The 26,469-nt window shown below is 41.4% G+C and overlaps 1 protein-coding gene across 1 annotated transcript in view; it reads right to left on the bottom strand.

The window, feature by feature from the left end:
- Nucleotides 1–26,469, bottom strand: part of LOC134601838 (asialoglycoprotein receptor 2-like) — a 70,169-nt gene that overhangs the window by 2,087 nt on the left and 41,613 nt on the right. The window contains exons 2-9 of the mRNA XM_063446339.1: nucleotides 18,249–18,288; nucleotides 17,117–17,236; nucleotides 12,651–12,767; nucleotides 8,845–8,907; nucleotides 7,165–7,230; nucleotides 5,195–5,257; nucleotides 4,250–4,401; nucleotides 3,790–3,890 (exon numbers count right to left, since the gene is read on the bottom strand). Of these exons, the coding sequence (XP_063302409.1) occupies nucleotides 3,790–3,890; nucleotides 4,250–4,401; nucleotides 5,195–5,257; nucleotides 7,165–7,230; nucleotides 8,845–8,907; nucleotides 12,651–12,767; nucleotides 17,117–17,236; nucleotides 18,249–18,288 (722 nt within the window). The remainder of the gene's footprint in view (nucleotides 1–3,789; nucleotides 3,891–4,249; nucleotides 4,402–5,194; nucleotides 5,258–7,164; nucleotides 7,231–8,844; nucleotides 8,908–12,650; nucleotides 12,768–17,116; nucleotides 17,237–18,248; nucleotides 18,289–26,469) is intronic.

Genomic DNA, 26,469 nt, shown 5'->3' with positions numbered 1-26,469 from the left:
GTAAATTACATCTGTTTGAAAGTGAAACCAGTTTTTTTTTTCATGCAGGCTCTGTCAATCATAGCCAGGGGAGGTGTGGCTAGGGCTGCATAAACAGAAACAAAGTGATTTAACTCCTAAATGACAGTGAATTGAGCAGTGAAATTGCAGGGGAATGATCTATACACTAAAACTGCTTTATTTAGCTAAAGTGATTTAGGTGACTATAGTGTTCCTTTAAAGATTTCTACTTTTATTCCTAGAGATAAACATAATTTAACATCCCATGAAAGCTCTAGAGGAGCTTAATAATAATAATAATTAATAACAACAAAAGGAATGATCAAACCTACCGATAAGGGCACATAAAAATATAGCTTTCATTTTTTTTATATCTTTTATTTTTTTTTGTTTTCTAAATTAACAATTTCCAAACATATTTCACAGTAGTATTCATATACTGTATGCTAGGCATATGTAATTATCAACATATATTAATACAAAGTAGTTGTATATAAATAACTCATAAAAATAAAAAACATCCAGTGAAGTGGACATTAAATTGTATATTAGATAATTACCCATCCCTTCTCGCTTTGCCCATTGCTGTTGATAGGGGAGTTGCCGCTATGTTATTTCCTAAGCTTGATTTTCATATCTATACTGTATTTTTCTGCTCGGCCTTCAATACAACTTTACATTTTATAGGGCTACTGAGATCCAAACCAAAGTGATTCCCCACTGCAGGCTGACTCTCTCCCTTCTCCGATATTCAGGCAGGCACCGCACCTACAGCAGTGCCTGCCACATGGCTTCCTTGCTCCCCCCTGTAAGTCTGGCAAGCACCTCACAGACAGTGGTGCCTGATACTGGTCTTCCAGCTCACCCAGGCACTTCACTGACAGCGGTGCTTGCTACCTGGTCCACCAGCTGCCCCCTACACACTAATGTACGGCAGGCTCATGGTGTTTGAAGAGATGCCTGCCTCACTTTAGAGCAGCATCACATCCACACAGTGACAGACACCACTCCAATAGCAGGTACCAGTCACAGGTATGCTGTCAGGCTGCTAACTTATTTTTTATTATTTTTTTGTTAAAATGTGTTTTAGTTATAAAATTTTCCCCTAAGGAAGGAATGTTTGATATCTAAAAATCTGTTGGCAGAGCCATTATATATATATATATATATATATATTTTTTTTTTTTCTAGAGAAATTCTATCTAGCTATCATTTTAAAGAGATACCATAGGCATTGCAGTACTAAGACAGCCTCTAGTGGCTGTCTACCAGACTCTGACTGTCTACTAGACTAGCAGTCTTTTAGACTGGACTCTGGGTCCCTTAAGCGACACTGGACATCCTCACGCTTTGCTTTTGAAATACCCTTAGGAAAGCACTTTGGCAATGCTTTCGTATGGGGAGGGCTTAATGCACTCACGGTACTCACAGTGCATGTGCATTAGATACCCCTAGTAGGATGATGTCGGAAAAGGTGTAGCACCGACCCAGCACCGAGGGAGATCGACGCTGGAGTCGGGTGAGTAAATAAAGTGTTTTTTATCCAGGGGAGAGGGGGGATCCAGAGGGCACTATAGTATTAAGTATACAACTTTGTATCCCTAACACTATAATCCCTTTAAGGGAAAATTATTTTAATAGTAATCCTTTGGTGGCATCTTGTGGATAAATTCTGAATTACACGTGTAATATGAATTTAGCCACAAAATGGCCAAGTTATTCAACTCATTAATAAGAATATGTCTGTATTGTTTATTCCCTATTTATGGGATTGTCCATATATTTTGAAGGTTGTAGTGCCATATAGACATATTCCTATTCATGATTAAAAACATTCATGTTTCCAGTCTGAGGCCCCACCAACTTGAAATCCAGTCACCAGTCGTCACTGTATTCTGGCTCGTTGATATTACATTTATCACTTATTTGTATCAGTCATTTAAATTAAACATTCATTTTTGTTATAAGAATATTTACCTTTAAGCTGTATATGAACAAATAAAACAAATACATGTAGGGAGAGAGAAAGTAAGATTATAATTTCTATTTAGAGAAGCAAGAAAAATAATATTTCTGATATTAATATCTATCAAACAAATGTATTACACTGAACTTAGTTCCCACCATAGTTCCCAACATTTAACATGAATTGACAAAAGGGAAACTTTCATTTTAAGGATGTGAATGGGGGTGTGGCTAGGGACGGCCTGTTCTGAGAAATTTCAAGTGACTTACTAATAAAAAATGTATGAAATTAAAATGTAATTTAGAACAATAACAATGTATCTTATTTACACAAACTGATTTCTAAAAAAAAAAAAATTATTGTAGTTTAAAGACATATTATTGTGAGTATTATTGCTGTAGAGTTATCATACACGCAGAAATACCAACAATAAAGATTTCCTAGAAAGGAGTGACATTAGGTAGAAAAGAGGGCCAAAGGGATTGGTCCCAAAATAGTGACTATCACACCTAAATAGGGACAGTTGGGAGGTATGCTTCACAAAAGTGGGTGACCTCCATCCCTGGTGGTCCTGGTCGTGAGTGAACTGTAGTCTGTGGGGTTAGAGTTCCCTCTCGCGAGATCTGGAGCGTTGCCATGGCAATGCTCTGGATCTCGCAAGAGGAACTCGGCAGAGCTGCAAGATAGAGCTCCTCCAGGTCCTTTCCTGTCTCCCTCCCTCTCTCCCGCGCCGGCGCCCGCAATACACTACATGTGGGCCGGTGAGGGAGATCAAAGATCTCCCCACCAGCTCATCATGGAACACAGCAGGGACGGCGCTCGGATAGCACAGACCCTGCATGGACCGGCAGAGGAGATCCTGTAACCTCCCCTGCCGGGCTCAGCCCATGGCCACCGCAGCCCACAGGGCATTTGCACGGTGTGCACGATGGCAAGTCTGTGTCTGCTTATCACTAGTCCTTGTAATGCCATGAGATTTGATTAATTGATTGCAACCCAACCAGCACCTGTTTATCAGCCTGCATTAGGGATAGCTTAGTAGTTAAAAGAACAGCTTGTCTTTTTTTTTGACTGTTTAAATATAAAGCGACAATTTTATATCATGGGACAGAAACACTTGCCTGGCTATCCCTCAGGGTTTCTTCTCCTAACAGAAGTGGCAGGTGTGCTGGGCTAGAGTGCATTTGTCCTATCCAGCACAGAGGCTTCTCAAATTATATGTGCATGCATGGCTGGGCTGGGATAGAGTGCATTTGTCCTATCCAGCACAGAGGCTTCTCAAATAATATGTGTATGCATGGCTCCAGCACAGAAGCTTCTCAATGAGAAGCCTCTGATTGGTGTCCGAGCTCACTGCTAAGAGTCTTGGGGAAAGAGAGGAGTGCTTGCAAAGGTGGCAAACAGCATGTCAGCAGCTTTTGCAAGCTATTTTTTCATATATCCCCCCAAAAAACATATAGAAAAAAAAATACATGTATGTTTTCTTTGGGGATATATCTAATAAACAGTTTAAAACAATTAGTAAAACGATAACCTTAGAGTGGTTATCTCAGTGACCCATTCTTCAGTTATACAATCAATTAAATCACATATTATTCAGCTTGTATGACATGCTTGGGAGGCTAGTTTTATGCTCAACTCATGATCAGGCACATTAATCTAGATGTCCTAGGTGAACTGAGTCTATGGTACACAATTCAACTAGTTCCAAAATGGAAATGTATCTTTGCGGGATCTCTCACATCCAGATTGAAGCTCATCTTTTTATCAATAGCTGGAATAGTTGAAATACATTGAATATGCTGTGTTTGATTCAAACTTACGTGAAGGAGGGAGAGGTTCCATCAACCCATTTCCAGCCCATATAATTCCTTATTAACCCGATCCAGTATGACTTTCCTGTCATCATGAATTTTAGTGCATCCTGGAAGAGTTGATACAAGTCAACAATTTTTAATGCCATTCCACGGAACAGACCAATAAACTTATGAAGGGTTTAAGTCTTATTACTTCAAAGTTTTATGTACCTGACTGAGCCGTAACATTGTTATAAATTGTTTCTTTAGTTATACAAATAACTCTTTAAAGGGACACTATAGGCACTCAGACCACTCCCTCTCATTTAGTGGTCTGGGTGCAGTGTCCCTGGCCCCTTAACCCTGCAAGTGAAAACATTGCAGTTTTAGGGAAACTGCCATGTTTAAATTGCAGGGTTAAGACTGCCTCTAGGGACTGCATGCACGCACAGAAAGAAATGTTTCACAATTATCGCATAATATTTACCATTTCTGTTTTGTCAGCCAAAATTAAGACCTGTGACTGGCGACTGATGCAGTCTGCCTTAGCTGCTTCCAAATTTAGAGGTTCCGTTGAGAAATGATATGCATATTTACCAATGCATGTCCAGCTACTGGGGCATGGAGTAAGAGTTCGATCTGAAAAAAGTATAAAAAAAAAAAAAAAAGAATGATGGATAAAGAATTAGTTAGGTTAGTGAAGGTTAGATAATTAGGACCATCTGGACTTATAAAATCTCACATCTATGGAAATAAATTGGCACACAACTGAAAGAGGTTGTCAAATGATAATTCCTTAAAGCCATAATTATCATTATCAAATGATAATTCCTTAAAGCCATGTTCCCTTTCATAACCTTAATTCCAATGTGATTTCCTTTTCACCAAAATGGATCGAACAACAGCAAATCAAAGGCTTCTGTCAGTGACATTGTACCTCTTGCCTTAAGTAATATAAATGCAATTGTAGGATGTGTGGTCCCGAGATCCCACAATTGAATCAAGAGAAATCCTAAGAATTTAGGGTAATGAATTAAACAGGAAGATGTTCACAACTCAATGAACCAGGTGGAAGTCAAGTGAACCCCAGTTTTTCTATGTTTGTATGCACAGCAAGTGGGGTTACAGGACCAATTAAAAAGCATCCATCCCTCATGTCATTACATAATGTTTAGAGAATAAAGAGGGTAAAAATATTGATCTGGGGCCATTACAGTGCCCACAATCTATTCCACCAATCAATGAGAATATTAATAATGATGGACAAGCAAGGTCCAAAATCTCATTCCCTGAATAATATGCCTGAGATTACTCAATACTTTGATCCTGCTAGCCCCACCTCTATATAGGAGAAACGGAAACAAAGAAAAAGTTACAGAAAATGCTTTGCTCTGTATTATCTGTTGTGAAAAGCCTGTATTCAAATACTTACCGATATTACTAATTTTTGTGATCTCAGCAAGAAGATTTTTGTGTGACTGAAGAACTTGGGAAACTGCAAAAAAAAGCAAATCATAGTAACTTCACAGAGTTAGTTCTTCCTTTAACCTGAGGTGTATAGCCAACTTCTTTGCTTCCATTTCACACCTGGGTTATACATGCTGGACTTTAGGTTAATTATGAATAATCTCTATGGTGGCTCAATCATACTATTCTCTTTCGCTTTTACATTTCCCAAAATAACAAGAGGTTTACATCCAAAGAATGAAAGTTGAAGCTGAATTAATATAGTAATGGTACTATACAAGCCAAAATATGTTAGACAACGGTATTTACAAATTAATGCCATCATTACACAAGAATAATCAGCTATGTACATGTGCAGACAACATTTACAAAACAGTGCACAGTTGAAGATTCAAGAAGAGTTAGAATAGACAGTCAGACTCAATTGTTGTTCAAAGAATGTGAAAAATAAACCATGTGATTCAAGATGGGATTGTTATTTCCTTTATATAGGATATAGACCTTGAGATTTATTTATGACCAAACTGAAAATTGTCTGAATTTGGGCCGATCGGGTGTTCTGAACTAAATTCTGTCCATGGTGTCATAAAAAGGGATGATTGACAGGAGTGCCAAAAAAGATATGATTGATGAAAAAAAAAAGATGATGGATAGGCGACATATATATTAATAGGCTATATATATATAAAAATATACAGCATTTTCCTGTGGTTCACAGATCAACTGAGAAAAAGTATCCAGTAGAAGTAAAAATCAGGCAGAGCAGTAAAAAAATAAAAATATATAATACAATATGTAATATATTTGCAGCACACACTGACTGGCCCGATTTCATGAACTTTTGGTTCTCCTGACTCATTTTCCCAAAGCCTTTTTTGTTTGTTCTTCTGATTCAGTTCCAGAATTGACATTCGTCTGAGATGAACAACATCTGACTTCTGAAAAATTATTTGGCAGAACCAAAATTTCTCGCCATGTACAAGTCCAATAGGATATTATTTTACCTGTCAAAGTACTTTATGAAATCTTTAGGTGTGTTTTATAGTTCAGAAACGATTAATCAACAGTACTTATTTTATTCACATTTAAGGCATGTAAAGAATGTTACCTCTTGAAATGCCAACTACATGTTGGCATGTAGATGTTTCTTAATGTTAACACTAGTATTTTTTTTTTAATTCCATTATTCTCTTGAACGTAACAGCACTTCCATTTGTAGCCCATGCACAATCCATTTTAGCAATAATCTGTCAAAAACTAGTTAAATATATTTTAGGGCATGGTGGGACAGCTGTTTGATTGAGTTACAAAGGCCCTTGCAAAGAAAATCTATACACAAACAAGAAATGTTTATTAAACTGTATATAGAAGCATTTTCAATTGGGTGAAGAGAACCTGAAAGAATCTAAACCCTGCCTCTCCATTGTTTTATCTCTTTGTATTAATCCATGTCCTCCATCAATTATTTCCATTTTTTGATATGTTTTATTTATTTTCTGCTAAGCTAGAAAACATGGATAACTTTGACAACCTACTTTATTCTTAGATGGAACCTAACATTACAGAAGGACCACCGAAATCTTGCCACAATGTTTTTGCTTCTCCTTCACATTTAAAAGATTAATCACAATACTTTCAGAGTACTAAACACAATTAAGATATCTTCGGAATTATGACTTTTACTGGAACAAACTTCTAAAAATAAAATTAGGAACAAAGCTGATTAGAAAGGAAAAAGAGAATAATGGATAACTTGTTAATTTCTGAATGACTAGAAAATGTCAAGAATTTGTGAGGTCAAGAAAGTCATAGGTATAAAGAAGATGTATAAATGATGAGAAAGAAACAATGAAGAAGGGAGAAGAGTGAAAACGTTACAGAAAAATCTTAGTCTTTAAATTCTGATGGACACTGCTTCTGTCTTCAGAGACTCACCAGTGTTGTTGTAAGTGGTTTGCATTTCTGCAAGAATACTTTCTTGCTGGATCTGAAGCTGGAAAACTGTACAGAAAAAGTACAAGATGATCCACATAACTAGATTGGTTGAGAATGAATCAGCATTATGACCCTTTTGCCAAACCAGGCTGTAACTCAACCAGACACGCTTATTTAACTTTCTATAAAATTACTATAAAATTACTTGAGCTCATCACATATTCATTCCTTTCCTGGCACAACAATGGTTTCCGATAGTTTTAGTTTAATTTTCAACTTTAACTACCGAAAGCTAATAGCCGAACTGGAAATCCTTATTTCTATCCTTCAAACTATCACATGCTCCTCTTTAGAAGTTCATGTCGTCAATATATTTAAACCAATATATTTTTGTGTTGCTGACATCTATTGCTCTAATTTTATCTTCGGTCCATCTCTACCATCTGATGTCCCAACACAGCAACTTCACTATGTTTCTCTACCTATTCGTGAACACATCAAATGCAATGGAAACAACAATCTGATTAAAACAATCTGATCCAACAAAGTTAATTCAGTGTCTGGGGAGGTGCTCCTGAATTGGACCAGGAACAGAATCATCATCTTCAATGGAGGCTTGTCCACAGGACAGTTACCCACGAGTTTTTCTTGTAGAAAAAAAATAAAAATAAACTGTAGAATTCTTTTTTTTCTGGGTTTCTAACTTTTTTTTGTAAACATACACTTTTAATATGTTTCTGTTTAATACAAATGTGTTCTCTCCCTCCCTGTACTGCAATCCCCCTTGTTATTCCCTTCTGCAGTGGCTAGGGAGAGTTAAAAAAAAAATAATAAAAAAATTAAAAAAGCCTAATCAGATTGTTGGGCGGGCGACCAAAAACCTGATTAACATATATGGGAGGTTGCCTACTTCACTGTCATTGGCTGCCGGGCAGCTCCCTATTGTTTCCTAATGAAATGTATTAGGACGCCTAATATGCAGGACAAAAATAGCCCTTAGTAGGCAGGCCAGCCTACTAGCACGCCTACTGGGCTGTGATTGGCTGTTTGCACCATGGGGTGGAGTTGTCAGGACTCCCCCGGTGCAGTTGTAAGTATGTGCTAGCTGACACCTCTGGCGCCCCACTAACTTGAAAAGTAACCAGTTGCCACTAACCATCCTTTATTGTGATTCCAGGTGCCAGATATTTCTTTAAAAGATTGCATAAATAAGGGAAGAAATCTGAGCTTCTTCCTTTTCGCACTCTTCTTTGCTCTTCTCATATTTCTATCTATTTTGAATTCTACGTGGTGGTCAGGGCAAACTTCCGCCTGCTTCTTAGTTTCTCATTGACTCTTATGTTAAGGTACTCGCAGATGTGGCCACAGCCACAAATGAACAAAAAAAAAAGGCACTCCTGTCAATTGGTTCCCTGTTATCAATTTGCAATGGCGAGGTAATTTGTAGTGTTGGAGAAAGATATTGAATGGAGAGGGCCTAGTGGAATTTAAGAACATCTAAGTAGTACAAGAGTTAAGTTCTTCATGACTTAACTTATTCAGTAAAATGACAAAGATGGAAAATCAGAACTCAGAATATATATATATATAATGGACCTATGGTAAAAATTTACAGCCCCCAAAACATTGTTTAGCACCATATTTAAACCCCGCACGAGGCTCAACTGGTGTGGTAATTACCTGTCTGCATTGTTTCATTATTGTTCTTCTTAACGTCTAATATTTCCACAGAAATTCTGGAGTCTGAGTTAAAATAAAAAAAAGTAATGTATGTAAATACAAATCTCTTAAGTTAACACATAAAAAAAAAAAAAATAAAGTAACGTGTGATGAAACTGTTTCTTCTGCAAATTATAACTCAATCATTGCCTTTAGTGATGTCGCGAACATAAAATTTTCGGTTCGAGAACCGCGAACGCGAATTTTCACAAATGTTTGTGAACCGGGCGAACCGCCATAAACTTCAATAGGCAGGTGAATTTTAAAACCCACAGGGACTCTTTCTGGCCACAATAGTGATTGAAGGGGGGGAGACCTAAACTCCTTCCACCCCCCCGGCCCCCACCCCTGGGCGGCGGGTGGGTGCCATAAAGATAATGAGGGGGGGACCTACTGTCCTCCCCCCAGGCCCCCACCCCTGTGCGGCGGGTGGGGGCCATAATGATAATGAGGGGGGACCTACTGTCCTCCCCCCCCGGCCCTCACCCCTGGGAGGCGGGTGGGGGCCATAAAGATAATGAGGGGGGACCTACTGTCCTCCCCCTTCTCCGGCCCCCACCCCTGGGCGGCGGGTGGGGGCCATAATGATAATGAGGGGGGACCTACTGTCCTCCCCCCCGCCCCCACGCCTGGGCAGTGGGTGGGGGCCATAAAGATAATGAGGGGGGACCTACTGTTCTCCCCCTTCTCCGGCCCCCACCCCTGGGTGGCGGGTGGGGGCCATAATGATAATGAGGGGGGGGACCTACTGTCCTCCCCCTCCCAGCCCCCACCCCTGGGCGGCGGGTGGGGCCCACAAAGATAATAAGGGGGGACCTACTGTCGTCCCACTCTCCGGCCCCCACCCCTGTGCGGCGGGTGGGGGCCCTAAAAAAAACAATAAGGGGGAGACCTACTGTCCCCCCCGCCCCCCACCCCTGAGCGGTGAGTGGGGGCCCTAAAAAAAAATAAGGGGGGACCTACTGTCCCCCCCGGCTCCCACCCCTAAGCGGTGGGTGGGGGTCCTAAATACTAATAAGGGGGGACCTAATGTCCTCCCCCCTGGCCCCCACCCCTGAGCGGCGGGTGGGGGCCCTAAATACAAATGGGGAGGGGACCCTAGTCACCCCCTCCCCACCAAAAAAAAAATTATCCCCCTACCTACCCCCCTCACCCTAAAAATAATGAGGGGGGGACCTTTAACTAAGAACCTGTAAAAAAAAATTAGAAGAAAACAACTTACCATTCAATGTTTTCTTTCTTCTAAAATCTTCTTTTTTCAGCCCCAAAAAAGACCAAATAAAAAACCATAATAACCGACGCAATAAAAAAAAAAACAGCGCAAAAAATAATAAACCATCTTCACCCATGGAGGGCTCCGCAGACTGAGCTCTGCAGGGCGGGGGAGGGCTTATAAAGCCTTGCCACGCGCTGCAATTAGACTAAGAACACTCTGATTGGCTGGTTTAAGCCAATCAGAGTGCTCTTTGTCATTTTACACAGCGTGGGAAAATTCCAAAGAACTTTCCCATGCTGTGTAAAATGACACAAAGCACTGTGATTGGATGGCTTGAAATCCATCCAATCACAGTGCTCTTTGTCATTTTACACAGCGTGGGAAAATTCCAAAGAACTTTCCCACGCTGTGTAAAATGACACAGAGCACTGTGATTGGATGGCTTGAAATCCATCCAATCACAGTGCTCTGTGTCATTTTACACAGCGTGGGAAAGTTCTTTGGAATTTTCCAATGCTGTGTAAAATGACACAGAGCACTGTGATTGGATGGATTTCAAGCCCACCAATCAGAGTGCTCTTTGTCATTTTACACAGCGTGGGAAAATTCCAAAGAACTTTCCCACGCTGTGTAAAATGACACTGAGCACTCTGATTGGATGGCTTGAAATTCATCCAATCACAGTGCTCTGTGCCATTTTACACAGCGTGGGAAAGTTCTTTGGAATTTTCCAACGCTGTGTAAAATGACACAGAGCACTGTGATTGGATGGATTTCAAGCCCACCAATCAGAGTGCTCTTTGTCATTTTACACAGCGTGGGAAAATTCCAAAGAACTTTCCCACGCTGTGTAAAATGACACAGAGCACTGTGATTGGATGGATTTCAAGCCATCCAATCACAGTGCTCTGTGTCATTTTACACAGCGTGGGAAAGTTCTTTGGAATTTTCCCACGCTGTGTAAAATGACAAAGAGCACTGTGATTGGATGGATTTCAAGCCATCCAATCACAGTGCTTTGTGTCATTTTACACAGCATGGGAAAGTTCTTTGGAATTTTCCCACGCTGTGTAAAATGACAAAGAGCACTCTGATTGGCTTAAACCAGCCAATCAGAGTGTTCTTAGTCTAATTGCAGCGCGTGGCAAGGCTTTATAAGCCCTCCCCCGCCCTGCAGAGCTCAGTCTGCGCGGAGCCCTCCATGGGTGAAGATGGATTATTTTTTTTTGCGCTCGTTTTTTTTTTTTTATTGCGTCGGTTATTATGTTTTTTTATTTGGCCTTTTTTGGGCCTGAAAAAATAAGATTTTAGAAGAAAGAAAACATCAAATGGTAAGTTGCTTTTTCAAATTTTATTTTACAGGTTCTTAGTTAAAGGTCCCCGCCTCATTATTTTTAGGGTGAGGGGGGTAGGTAGGGGGATAATTATTTTTTTTTGGGGGGGGGTGACTAGGGTCCCCTTCTCCATTTGTATTTAGGGCCCCCACCCGCCGCTCAGGGGTGGGGGCCAGGGGGGAGGACATTAGGTCCCCCCCTTATCAGTATTTAGGGCCCCCACACACCGCTCAGGGGTGGGGGCCGGGGGGGACAGTAGGTTCCCCCCCTTATTGTTTTTTTTAGGGCCCCCACCCGCCGCACAGGGGTGGGGGCCGGAGAGTGGGAGGACAGTAGGTCCCCCCCTCATTATCTTTATGGCCCCCCCCTGCCGCCCAGGGGTGGGGGCCAGGGAAGAGACAGTAGGTCCCCCCCTTATTTTTTTTTTAGGGCCCCCACCCACTGCTCAGGGGTGGGGGCCGGGGGGGACAGTAGGTCCCACCCTCATTATTTGTATGGCCCCCCACCCACTAAATGCCAAACATTGTTATACAGGGGAATATTCACTAAATGCCAAACATTGTTATATAGGGGAATATTCACTAAATGCCAAACATTGTTATATAGGGGAATATTCACTAAATGCAAAACATTGTTATATAGGGGAATATTCACTAAATGCCAAACATTGTTATACAGGGGAATATTCACTAAATGCCAAACATTGTTATACAGGGGAATATTCACTAAATGCAAAACATTGTTATATAGGGGAATATTCACTAAATGCCAAACATTGTTATATAGGGGGAATATACTAATGTTTGGCATTTAGTGAATATTCCCCTATATAATAATGTTTTGCATTTAGAATAAAAAAAAATAATAATAATAAAAAAAAATGAAAAAAAAATGATTGCAGCTTCCGAATGAATCTAAAATGGATGCTGTCCAGTAGGTGGGAGGGTCTGCTAGGGAGGGTCTGCTGCTGATTGGCTTTAATGTGTCTGCTGACTGTGAGGTACAGGGTCAAAGTTTACTCAATGATGACAAATAGGGGGCGGACCGAACATCGCATGTGTTCGCCCGCGGCGGCGAACACGAACATGCTATGTTCGCCGGGAACATAGCATGTCGAATAGTTCGGGACATCACTAATTGCCTTCCTTAGTGGAATTTTGATTCTACTCTACACGGCATGTTGTGCATTACCTACTTGGCATCTAAATGTAACTTACAATATTTGATCACCACGATGACAAGGATTAACCAGAGAATGAACATCAGGACCAAGAAAATTCCAAAGGCAAAAATTAGCCACCCAAGTTTGTCCTTTCTCCAAATAAATGATCCACCTGAGAAAACAAGAGATTGAGAGAGCAAGATGGAAATGTGTTCTCATATGTAAATTCTGAATTATTTGAGTGAAAGATAAAAACCAACAACATTTGTTATCTTTAAACAACACTGTTACTTATGGGATTCCTTAAAGATAGATCTTTATGAAACCATCACTTATATTGTATTGGACTTTCATTCTTTATTTAGGTGTTCATTTCTGGCAATTTTTTCCAAGGAGCAGAGCTTCAAGCTGCTTCCACTACCAGATATTAGCAAGTCCCATCCACCATTATTCACACTATACCTGAGTAATGCACACTAAATATGTATAAATAACACCTTTTAAAACACCAGTGGAGATAAGTGAAGAGAGAGCAGTTACACTCGTATATACCAACTACTTTTTTGTTTTATATTTGTAAATGCAAAATAGATATATGTGTCCTCCCATTGTGTATATGCAAGATGGTCAATGGCAGATCCTTAGATAGACTTTCTAGATCTCAAGTCCCCATCATGAACTTTAGATTGTAAGCTAACAAGCTATTTAGCTTAGTAACTTCTGTAAAAGAGCTGTAAATGCTAGATCTTTGCTCACGTATTCTATTCTTTGCTTTTCTTTTGTATTGATTTGTCTATACGGTGCAGTCTATTTTTTTTTATTCTTTATTTTTGCTCTGACAGACAGATATCACGGTATCAGCTGGGGCTTACGCCTATGCCAAATTACCAACTTTCGTGCAAAGAATGAGTTACAGAAAGGAAGGTTAAATGTTAGTGTGCATGATATACCGTGAGGCTATACATTTCATGGCCTGTGCAAAAGCCGTTATTCACAGTGGAGTTATGCATTGTCTGTCAGTGTTTTTACCTTCGTATATGTGGGTATTATAAACTGGGGAAATATTTACAGTGGTTAAAATAACAAAGGGACATAATAAGTAAAAAACTTGTACAAGTGAGATCTCATATGTGAGTAGCTCCGTTTTCTACTGGAACCGAGGGCTGTGGTGTCCTGGGCATTCACTCTTCCCGTCCCACATGCAACTTTGGCGTAGGTTGTTCCCTAGCGGATAGTTTTGGTCAGCGTCCCGGGTGTGCGTGTGTGTCTCCCCCTTCCTGTCCTGTGTTTCCCTCGTCGGTGCAGTGTTTTTTCTCAGAATGTATGTTGCTATGGAAAATATCAGCACTTATATCTACATACCAGTAATAACAACAATAGCTCACCCTTACTCGAGGGCTGCACCGTTCCTGTGGAACTCGCTTCCCTCCTCCGTTAGATGCTCACCCAGTCTCCACTCCTTCAAAAAATCGTATCAATGAATTTGTTAATAGCTCCTGACTGATTCCTCTTCTGCAACTGTCACTAGTCTAATACTATCCTTACCTTTTTGTGTAATTTTACCCCACTTCCTCTAGCATGTAAGCTCATTGAGCAGGGCCCTCAACCCCTCTGTTCCTGTGTGTCCAACTTGTCTGGTTACAACTACATGTCGGTTCGTCCACCCATTGTAAAGCGCTGTGGAATCTGATGGCGCCATATAAATATCATAATGATAATAATAATAATAACTGTGGCGAAACCAGCCTCGCAACTGGGCATTGGAGAAGACTGATTGCCAGCCTCCTGCCCTGTGACTATGGCGCCATGTTAAAATGCTTGATTTTCCCCTGCAAAGACCCAAAAGCCGGGTCATTCTGTACTTTCCTTATGTGAGCAGTGTTATCCCAGATAGCTATGACATGGAGCCCATTCGTATAACGAAAGACTATGTGAAAGACTTTGGCTCCATGGCAATTGAACTGTATGTATGTGATCTGAGCGCCATTCAGTCATAATGTGCACTCAGATCTAAGCTATCCGGGGATATGTTGAATGTATATGTTTTATGCAATAGCTGCACAGTTATATATTTTTATGTATTTTATTGTATTTTGCTACCATGTGGCTAATGCAGTTTTGCTTCTGTCCTTGGCGATAATTGGATTACTTCCCAATTATCTCCAGGATAGAAGACTCCGTGGAACTGGTTTTGGGCAGAAAAGCCATGCTTCCTTTGGTCAAATAGGACTTTCCCTTAACTTTTTAACCCCTGACTATGTTTATAATTAAAGTGTGCTGAGTTCGAATATGTGATTTTTATGTTTGTGGCATGTATATTTTGGAAGTTATTAATATTTGGTAAAAACTGTATTTCTCTGCCTGTGATAATTAGATTAAACATTGTGTTCAGTAATCATATCACAGGCAGAGGGGAGGATTTTGTGTGGGAGTGTCTGTGTGTATTTTACGGATTGATTGGTTGTTCTGTAAAACCCTGTGGGCAGTACTATGTTTGTGGATTGGGAATAAAAGAGGCTGTATGTGCCAGTACAGTCAGTTCTGATTGACCTCAAAACGAAGTGTCATCTCGTTATTGGGGGAATTGGATTGTATGCTGATTGCCAGGAGTGTAAACTGATTGTGTGCTTTTCCTGTTCAGCTGTTTACAGCATTCATATGCGTGAGAGCATTCGTATGGTTCTCCAGTTCGGTGGTTGTGGTGTCTGCTAGTGTGCTTGGAGCCCTCAGGAAGCGCTAGGAGCATCCGTCAACAGAGGTAACCCAGTCGGGGTGCCCGTCGATCCGTTACAATAACCCTTACAGTTTAGAAGAAAAAAAAATGCTCCTTTTTGTCAGCAGAAGAAAAATATATTTGTTTCAAGTTTTATGGAAAAGTTACTGTAAATTTTCAAATGTATTATTCGTGGGGCCGTTAGATAGTTGTTTATGTGAATAAATCTATCCCACTCCTAATCCTAATTTTGTCTCTCTTCTCTCACAGTATAATGTTTCTATGTATTCACATTAGGATGGAAAGATTTTTAGTGGAGAAGCTGAAAGAGAGTTACAGGTAAGGAGAGGGAGTGAACTACAGTTTTTCAGGAGGTTTATTCTAAACAGTGAATTGCAATTAACTGCAAAATCGAATTGAAAAAGGTGGGTAAAACAAATTAACTAGGATATATTCTCTGACTTTACTATAGTCATAGCATAGTTAGTGTATCCTACATTTTGCAATTCTGTTTTTCAAATCATGGCAATTCAGTATTCGGCGAACAAATCACATATTTTTTTTCTTGCTCAAAAACTATTTAGAGCATTTGCAATAAGGACAATTAAACAATTCGTTGGAATTACTGTATTTGCAGTGGATTGTTAATGTTCTTTTTAAAATGACTATGCATCTTTTTTTTAAAAATTCATATCACTATATATTTTTCAACATATTAGCAAGTTACGTGTATGATCACCCTGTAAGCTAATTGTAAGCAACCCATCCTACTTCTTTTTCATGTACTCTGAGAGCAGGGATACAGCTTTCGCCCACTGTAAGTAAGTATTATATATCTATGTCAATAATCGGAAATAAAATGTAACAGTACATATATATATAGTGTATGACATGATGGAAGTATTTCCTAGACAGTATTTAAAAAGCAGAAGTATAAAAGAACGAGAGACGACAGTAATGCACAATCAGCAGTTACTCGAAACCTGCGCCATTGAAGCTCAAAAGTGTAAAAAAAAAATGAAGTTGCATTAAAACGACTTACTCACTCAGACACCCATGAAAAGTTTGCCACACAATTCAGTTCCCAGTAGTAGCCAAATTCCAGTTAAATATTTTTTAAATAAATTAATTAAAAGAAAAGACTTCTTTGTGAACCAAGTCAAATGAAGTCATCTCTCATATAATTATAATAGTAATAATAATAATGCTATAGATTTTTCCCTTGATGGAGTGATTCTTTAACCCATTATTCAGTACATTTACTTGCAATCACATATAGGCCTTGATTTAATATTTTCGGGATAACCTTCAAAAATGATCTAATATTTTGAAACATATTTTTTAATGTTTAAATATTTTGATAATTTTCTGATATATTGATATATTTAGAAAAAGTAATTTTAAAAGTTTATTCAAAATATTAAATAATTGGAGAACCTTTACAAGTATATTAAAACGAGGTCATACTGACATATTATTTATTCTTTTTACAGGTAGGCTGCATCAATTTATTTAAAGTAAGTCAGTAGATTTGCGTGTCATCTGCATAGAAATGATATTGGAAGTCAGAAGAGCTAATGAGTTTACCAAGGGAGGCAGTATAGATGGAGAACAGTAAGGGATCAAGGACTGAACCTTGGGGGACACCAACAGAGAGGAGTTGGGGAGAAGAAGCAGAGCCAGAGAAAGAAACACTGAAATAATGAGTTATCATGTATGTATGAAATAATGAGTATAATGAGTTATCACTATACAAAACTCAGTATACATGTTGATGTGATACAGATAAAATCATATGTTTACATTACATTTCAGAGTCAGGTTTCCATTGTTAGCTGCAGTTTCAACGTCTCCGTTCTCATCAACAGGCAGAGCTGGCAACTCTCTATTTGTGAACAAATCTGTGTACTCTTTGTTTTCAGTAGATGCTAAATGTAAAAAGAAAATTAACAAAGACACAATGAATAATTTGCTATATGCTCAACTATAACTTAAGTAATGCTATCATAGTGCAGCTTGCTTCAGTTTTTCAGTAAGAGAGATACTATGCAGATGTTTCTAGTCTTGCAGTAACAAAAACAATGCAAATGGGTCTAGCACTGGAATTTCAGACATAGTGCAACTTGTTCCCATTCTACAGTTTCAGACACAGTGCAATTTGTTTTGCATTCTACAATTCCAGACACAGTGCAACTTGTTCCCATTCTACAATTCCAGACACAGTGCAACTTGTTCCCATCCTACAATTTCAGACACACTGCAACTTGTTCTCATCTTACAATTTGACACAGTGCAACTTGTTCTCATCCTACAATTTCAGACACAGTGCAACTTGTTCTCATCTTACAATTTTAGACACAGTGCAACTTGTTCTCATCCTACAATTTCAGACACAGTGCAACTTGTTCTCATCTTACAATTTTAGACACAGTGCAACTTGTTCTCATCCTACAATTTCAGACACAGTGCAACTTGTTCTCATCTTACAATTTTAGACACAGTGCAACTTGTTCTTATTTTACAATTTCAGACACAGTGCAACTTGTTATCATTCTACAATTCCAGACTCAGTGCAACTTGTTCCATCCTTTAAACACAGATACAGTGCAGGTGAGTCCAGTTCTGCTTTAACAAATACAATGCAGACAGTTTGAGCCCTTGACTATTAGATACAGATATGGAGTTTCAGTCCAACAAGAACAGAATTGATGCAGATGGTTCCAATCTAGCCATAACAGATTCAGTATCTGTACAGATGTTTCAAAGCTGTTTGGTTCCAGGTCTGGAGTATTAGACTCTGCCATATCAAGGATACGTATAACTACACTAAAGGAACAATCAAACTTACCCGTTTTAAGTACATTCACATACATATCTTTTGCCATCTTCTGCTACTGTGGAATGAATGTTACTGCTATGTCCTTCCATAAATAAAATCACCCAACGGTTTCACTTCTCCTGCACCGTGGTTGTCAATATCCTGCGGGAAGAATAAAGAAACTAAACTGAAAGCTAAAAACCAGAAGTGAAAGCAGACCAAGTGTAAATGAACTGGAGAAATATTACTGGGGAAATGGAAACTGGAATATAATACAGATTATGTTTGCACAAGCTAATTCCTTATCTATTATTCTCATTACAGTAAATATTAAAAAAAGTATTAGCCTGAGAAAAAGGGGAGAACTTGATCTGCAGCTTTTGCAAGCTGTTTTTAATACACCCCAAAGAAAACAAGGGAAAATTACATGCACGTTTTCTTTGAGGCTACATCAACTAAATAGTTAAAATGAATAAATGTTACATTTGAAAGTCCCTTCTCTACAATTCTAGGTTTAGCGAATATCACTGTGTATTAACCATTTAATCATCATGAGGCTACTCAAGTCTCAAAAGTGGATTCAATGATAAGCCTATATGCTCCCTAAAAGTGTCTGTTTTTCAGAATTGTTCCACCACATATTTCAGACCCATTCATTGCATTTATTTCCTGTAGACTCATAAGCTACAGGAATAGTGATTATAGCCCTCAGGAACCTTGGGAAATTCCCCAATATAGCGGTGCAAGACCAGTCGTATTGGGTAAAACAAGAGAACTGTTTACTTCAGAAAAAACAAAGGTGTTTATTAGAGATGTCGCGAACATAAAATATTCCGTTCGCGAACCGCGAACGCGAATTTCCGCAAATGTTTGCGAACGGGCGAACCGGGCGAACCGGTCGAACCGCCATAAACTTCAACAGGCAGGCAAATTTTAAAACCCACAGGGACTCTTTCTGGCCACAATAGTGATGGAAAAGTTGTTTAAAGGGGACTAACACATGGACTGTGGCATGCCGGAGGGGATCCATGGCAAAACTCCCATGGAAAATTATATAGTTGATGCAGAGTCTGGTTTTAATCCATAAAGGGCAGAAATCACCTAACATTCCTAAATTGCTTGGAACAACGTGCTTTAAAACATCAGGTATGATGTTGTATCAATCAGGTAGTGTAAGGGTTACACCCGCTTCACAGTGACAGACCAAACTCCCCGTTTAACGCACCACAAACAACCGCAAACGGTCCATTCGCACAACCGCAAAGTCCCCATTTGCACAAGGTTGGATACCAAGCTAGCCATGTCCAGTTCCTTGTCCTCACTGATGTCATTGAAGGTCTCTTCCTCCACCCAGCCACGTACAACACCAAGGGTCCCCGAAAGGTAACAACAAGCCCCCTGGGACGCCTGCTGTGTTTGGTCTTCCACCTCCTCAAAGCCACCTTCCTCCTCTGACTCCTCTTCTTCAGACTCCTCTCTCTGCGTTGCCTCTCTCTGTGTTATTATAAGGTGTGTTAAGTAGTACTATTCCTATCAGTTTAATCCCTGTTACGTCCCCTATCAGGGGACGTGTATATGGAATCGATTTTAGGAACCGGGAGATGGAAAAAGATGCTTGGTCGGTCCTCCTACTTCAAATTTGGGGCACTGCGCGTGCAATCTAATGTGCCACCAGATAGAAGTGGTGTGTTAAGTAGTACTATTCTTATCAGTTTAATCCCTGTTACGTCCCCTATCAGGGGACGTGTATATGGCATCAATTTTAGGAACCGGGAGATGGAAAAAGATGCTTGGTCGGTCCTTCTACTTCAAATTTGGGGCACTGCGCGTGCAATCTAATGTGCTACCAGATAGGAGTGGTGTGTTAAGTAGTACTATTCTCATCAGTTTAATCCCTGTTACGTCCCCCTCATCAGGCCTTTTTGAGTCGAATTTATCGCCCACTGTCAGTCCCTTCGGGATCCATCCCTCATTCATCTTAATAATGGTGAGGTAATCTAGACTTTTTTGACCTAGGCGACTTCTCTTCTCAGTGACAATACCTCCTGCTGCACTGAAGGTCCTTTCTGACAGGACACTTGAAGCGGGGCAGGCCAGAAGTTCTATCGCAAATTGAGATAGCTCAGGCCACAGGTTAAGCCTGCACACCCAGTAGTCAAGGAGTTCATCGCTCCTCAGAGTGTCGATATCTGCAGTTAAGGCGAGGTAGTCTGCTACCTGTCGGTCGAGTCGTTCTCTGAGGGTGGACCCCGAAGGGCTGTGGCAATGTGTAGGACTTAAAAAGCTCTGCATGTCCTCCATCAACAACACGTCTGTAAAGCGTCCTGTCCTTGCCGGCGTGGTCGTGGGAGGAGGAGGATTACTTTCACCTCTTCCCCTGTTAGATTCCCGTTGTGCTGTGACATCACCCTTATACGCTGTGTAAAGCATACTTTTTAATTTATTTTGCAAATGCTGCATCCTTTCCGACTTGCGGTAATTCGGTAACATTTCAGGCACTTTCTGCTTATACCGGGGGTCTAGTAGCGTGGACACCCAGTACAGGTCGTTCTCCTTCAGCCTTTTTATACGAGGGTCCCTCAACAGGCACGACAGCATGAAAGACCCCATTTGCACAAGGTTGGATGCCGAGCCACTCATGTCCCGTTCCTCGTCCTCAGTGATCTCAATGAAGGTATGTTCTTCCCCCCAGCCACGTACAACACCACGGGTACCAGATAGGTGACAACGAGCACCCTGGGATGCCTGTTGTGGTTGGTCTTCCTCCTCCTCCTCAAAGCCACATTCCTCCTCTGACTCCTCTTCCTCACAATCCTCTTCCAGCGTTGCCGCAGGTCCAGCAAGCGATGCTGATAAGGCTGTTTATGGTGGTGATGGTGACCACAACTCTTCCTCTTCCTCTTCATGCTCATCTACGGCCTGATCCAGCACTCTTCGCAGAGCATGCTCCAGGAAGAAAACAAATGGTATGATGTCGCTGATGGTGCCTTCGGTGCGACTGACTTGGTTTGTCACCTCCTCAAAAGGACGCATTGCGCATGAGCTTCCAGTAACGTGGCAAAAAAATTCCCAGCTCCGCAGAGGCTGTCCTATCACCCCGGTCATACAAATAGTCGTTAACGGCTTTTTCTTGTTGGAGCAGGCGGTCGAACATTAGGAGTGTTGAATTCCAACGTGTCGGGCTGTCGCAAATCAAGCGCCTCACTGGCATGTTGTTTCGCCGCTGGATATCTGAAAAGTGCGCCATGGCCGTGTAGGAATGCCTGAAATGGCCACACACCGTCCTGGCCTGCTTCAGGATGTCCTGTAAGCCTGGGTACTTATGCACAAAGCGTTGTACGATCAGATTACACACATGTGCCATGCACATCACATGTGTCAACTTGCCCAAATTCAATGCCGCTAACAAATTTCTTCCGTTGTCACAAACCACTTTGCCGATCTCCTGTTGGTGCAGAGTCAGCCACTGATCCACCTGTGCGTTCATGGCGGACAGGAGTGCTGGTCCGGTGTGACTCTCTGCTTTCAGGCAAGTCAACCCCAAGACGGCGTGACACTGCCGTATCCCGGATGTGGAATAGTACCTGGGGAGCTGGGGGGGTGCCGTTGATGTGGAGCAAGACGCAGCAGCAGAAGAGGACTCAGCCGAGGAGGTTATGGAAGAGGATGGAGTAGGAGGAGTAGGGGAGGTGGCAGCAGGCCTGCCTGCAAGTCGTGGCGGTGTCACCAACTCCTCTGCAGAGCCACGCACTCCATTCTTGGCAGCCGTCAGCAGGTTTACCCAATGCGCAGTGTAGGTGATATACCCGCCCTGACCATGCTTTGCAGACCAGGTATCAGTGGTCAGATGGACCCTTGCCCCAACACTGTGTGCCAGACATGCCATTACTTCCTTCTGCACAATCGAGTACAGGTTGGGGATTGCCTTTTGTGCAAAGAAATTTCGTCCGGGTACCTTCCACTGCGGTGTCCCAATAGCTACAAATTTTTGGAACGCCTTAGACTCCACCAGCTTGTATGGTAAAAGCTGGCGGGCTAAGAGTTCAGACAAGCCAGCTGTCAGATGCAGGGCAAGAGGGTGACTTTGTGACATTGGCTTCTTACGCTCAAACATGTCCTTGACAGACACCTGACTGTGGGCAGATGAGCAGGAACTGCTCAAGGCGAGAGATGGAGTGGCGGATGGTTGAGAGAGGGCAAGGAGGACAGCAGTGGTTGACGTGGCTGAAGATGCCGGACCAGGAGGAGGATGGCGGCTTTGAGTTTGTGTGCTGCTTGTACTCATATGTTGATCCCATAGGCGTTTGTGATGTGCGATCATGTGCCTTCGCAAAGCAGTTGTACCTAGGTGGGTGTTGGACTTCCCACGACTCAGTTTCTATTGGCACAGGTTGCAAATGGCATCGCTGTTGTCAGAGGCAGACACACAAAAAAAATGCCACACTGCTGAGCTCTGCAATGACGGCATTCTGGTGGTGGCAACAGCATGTGTTGATTGGCGTGCTGCCTGGCTGACCCCAGGTGCCGATGCATGCGGTCTGACTGTGCCACTAGCTCCTTGCTACGACCTCCCTCTGCTCCCAACTCGTCTCCTCCTCCTCTCTGTCTCCCTATCTGAACTTTCCCCCTGTTCTTCTTCTCTTCTAGCGGGCACCCACGTGACATCCACGGACGCATCGTCATCATCAACCGCTTCACTTGTATCTGACAACTCAGCAAAGGAAGCAGCAGCGGGTACAACATCATCATCATCACACCGTACGTCCATGTGTGTAATGCTGCCTGACTGAGACATATCCCTGTTATCTACATCCTCCGGCAATAATGGTTGCGCATCACTTATTTCTTCCAACTGATGTGTAAATAACTCCTCTGACAGATCAAGTGAAGCGGCTGTGGTGCTAGTGTTGGTGGTGGTGGCAGGCGGGCAAGTGGTAACTTGAGAGGTCCCCGAAGCTAAGCTGGAGGAGGATGGTGCGTCAAGGTTCCAAGCAGAAGCTGTATAAGATTGGGTGTCCTGTGTTAGCCAGTCAACTATGTCCTCAGAACTTTTCAAGTTCAGGGTACGTGGCCTCTGAACACTGGGCATTATTCTAGGGCCAAAGGGAATCACAGCACCACGACCATGACGGCCCCTGCAGGGTGGCCTGCCATGCCTGTAATTTTTTTTTCGATTAGTGGTACTATGCGTGCAAGCTACTGTGACAACAGATATGAGTGGAACTGTGCACTGGCAGAAGTTGGCAGAGTAGACGCTGTAGGCCTGACACACACGCTTGCAGACAACTAACTGCTATTCAATCTATTACAGTCACATTTGTTTTGTTTTTTTAAATGTACACTACTGTTACACCAGATATGAGTTGCACTGGTGTGACACTGTGCCCTGGCAGGCCCTGAAACGCACACGTGTGAAGGAAACTGACTGCTATTATTTCAGTCAAATTTCTAGTTGTTTTTTTTTTTTAATGTACACTACTGTTACACCAGATATGAGTTGCACTGGTGTGACACTGTGCCCTGGCAGGCCCTGAAACGCACATGCGTGAAGGAAACTGACTGCTATTATTTCACAGTCAAAAAAGTGTTGTTTTTTTAATGTACACTACTGTTACACCAGATATGAGTTGCACTGGTGTGACACTGTGCACTGGCAGGCCATGAAACGCACACGTGTGAAGGAAACTGACTGTTATTATATTACAGTCAAAAAAGTTTTTTTGCTTTTTTTTTTAAATGCAAGCTATTGTGACACCAGATATGAGTGGTGGCACTGGGCAACCGGGCACAGTATACGCTGTGAGCCTGACACACACGCTGGCAGGCAGGCAACTGCAATTAGATTACACAGGAAAAAAAAAGGAGACTGATGTTCTAGCCCTAAAAAGGGCATTTTGGGGTGCTGTCCTTACAGCAGAGATCAGATAAGTCTTCAGGACTGTAGTGGACACTGAATACACTAGCCTAGCTATTGATTTCCCTATTAAATCAGCAGCAGCTACACTGTCCCTCCTCTCACTAAGAATGCAGCTTCCGAATGAATCTAAAATGGATGCTGTCCAGGAGGTGGGAGGGTCTGGGAGGGAGGGTCTGCTGCTGATTGACTGGAATGTGTCTGTTGACTGTGAGATACAGGGTCAAAGTTTACTCAATGATGACAAATAGGGGGCGGACCGAACATCGCATATGTTCGCCCGCCGTGGCGAACGCGAACAAGCTATGTTCGCCGGGAACTATTTGCCAGCGAACTATTCGGGACATCTCTAGTGTTTATACCACTACACACAACAGGGAGTCTTTAGCCAGAAGAATGCAAACAACTCCACGGTGTCTTGGTGTGACAAATCCTGTATTTTCCTTGCCTCAGTTATTTTTTTACTGTATTCGGTTTGATCTACCGAACACCGACCACCCCCCTGGCTCATTTAACTTCAAAGTAACCATAAAATTAAGTGCTCTCCCTTGTCTCCCGAAAGAAGGCAGCAGTACTTGGTCGTTAAGTGTCTGGAACTCTAGGTTGGACACTTGACCTGGCGAACACCGGTAACTTTGTACTAACACCTGCGTCTATTTCCAACAAGGCAGGTGAGCGCTATTCGGTGAAAAGGTACACATGAACTAGATCTACTTACGAGCCAGGGGAACCGTTCGGTAGTTTGTTCGTTTTGGGACTCCCGAAAGGGACTGAACGCTACCACTTTTCTCACGGAACTATTTTTGGCAGACACCACGTGTGCTGTCAGTCAAAACTATACCCCAGTGGCGATTCGGCTGTATTCGTGGAATGTATTTGGCCACTCAGATCCAGGATATCCGGGGATATAGGACTCGTGGGGGTCCCTGGTAATATTGTGTATGTTTTGGGGTGTTTTTTGTTTTATATTCTGTACCTCTAGCGCCTGGGAGATAATTAGTTTAAGCAACGCATACTCAATTATCTCCCAGACACAGAGATGCCTGTGTGTGTTTTCCTATACATTTGCTGGAGACCTCATGCTGGGCATCTGTGTATAAAAGTGGGCCATCTGGCTATAATAAAGCATTCCATTTGTACCCTTCATCAAGTCTCGACTGATGTTTGGGTATCTGAACGACGAAACACTTTTTTTCCCACGACCTGCTTGGATTTCGGGAGAGTACAAATTAGTGTACTATGTGAATGGGCTATAATCATTTAACCTTCTAAGAGTTCAGGAGAGTGTGATCGAACGTAATATACATAAAGGCTGTCCTGATGAAAGCTCCACAATGGAGCTGAAACGTTGATGTACTGATTTGGAATAAAGAATATTGTCTTGAAAAACCTAGGAGTGCCGGTATATTTTCTGTTTATATCTTTGAGCAACCAGAGCACCAGGTACTATCATAACTTTGTTGGAGTGCAAGAGTTTTTATTTATTTATTTAACATTTCTTAAGTTCTCAAACTGTTTTAGATTTTATTCCTATTAAATTACGTTCCTTAAATAAATATTTAACTAAATGAAAGCCCTAAGTCTCCTGAACAAAATTATATATAATAAGTCTGGGTACAGGTAATATGATAGAGGTAAATTATGGTTGAACAGACAAATAGTTTAAATTCTATGTTTTGTTTTGGTTCAGAACTTGGACAATTGTCTCCGCACATAAAGGGTTTGGAGCAGTTTTTAGCAAGACAAATGTAAACATTATTCATTAGTTTTATTTGTGGTATTGAAATGTTGTGCATTCCTGCATTTTCTTTTTTACTCTGTGTTTTTTTATTTTTTATTTATTGAATGTATTTTAGATTTTACTTTTAATGACTGACTTCTTGTATAAATGCTGGTTTGTGGTGTATTTTCAAGTTTATCACCATCAATTATTTTTTTGCAGCTGGTAATTCTCACAGATGCTAGTAAAAGCTCCAATTTCAGAGGTAGATTAGTCACTGTGTTTTGTGTTCATTATACATACCGGTATAAATATTTATACCATGTACAAAATAGAAACTATAGAAACTTCTTGAATGTGGTTTTGTAAAATTGAAAAGATGGACTCATCCGATTGAGATGCATTGATACAATCCATTTCTATGAGGAGTTGCTGACTGGCGCAGTATGGCAATTGGTGCAGAGCAGTTATAGCAATTGCATGTGCACTAGCTTCTACAATACATCCCAATGGGGAAGCATTGGATTGATTGGCTGAGACGATCAGCATTGGGGAGGAATAGCAACCGCAGACCAATGCAGGGATCATGTAGCCAGCCAATTAGATGTTTGTGCTCTGCATGTCTGTTATCAGCAAAACCCTCCTCTGGGTAACTTTCCTGCTTGTACTCAGCATGAGAGAATGCGATGCCTGCAAGGGGAAGTAGGAA

This window comes from Pelobates fuscus, chromosome 3 (assembly GCF_036172605.1).
Source record: "Pelobates fuscus isolate aPelFus1 chromosome 3, aPelFus1.pri, whole genome shotgun sequence".
Classification (NCBI taxonomy): Eukaryota; Metazoa; Chordata; class Amphibia; order Anura; family Pelobatidae; genus Pelobates; species Pelobates fuscus.
Note: the sequence above shows the minus strand (reverse complement) of the source record. Positions and strands in the feature narration are given on the sequence as shown.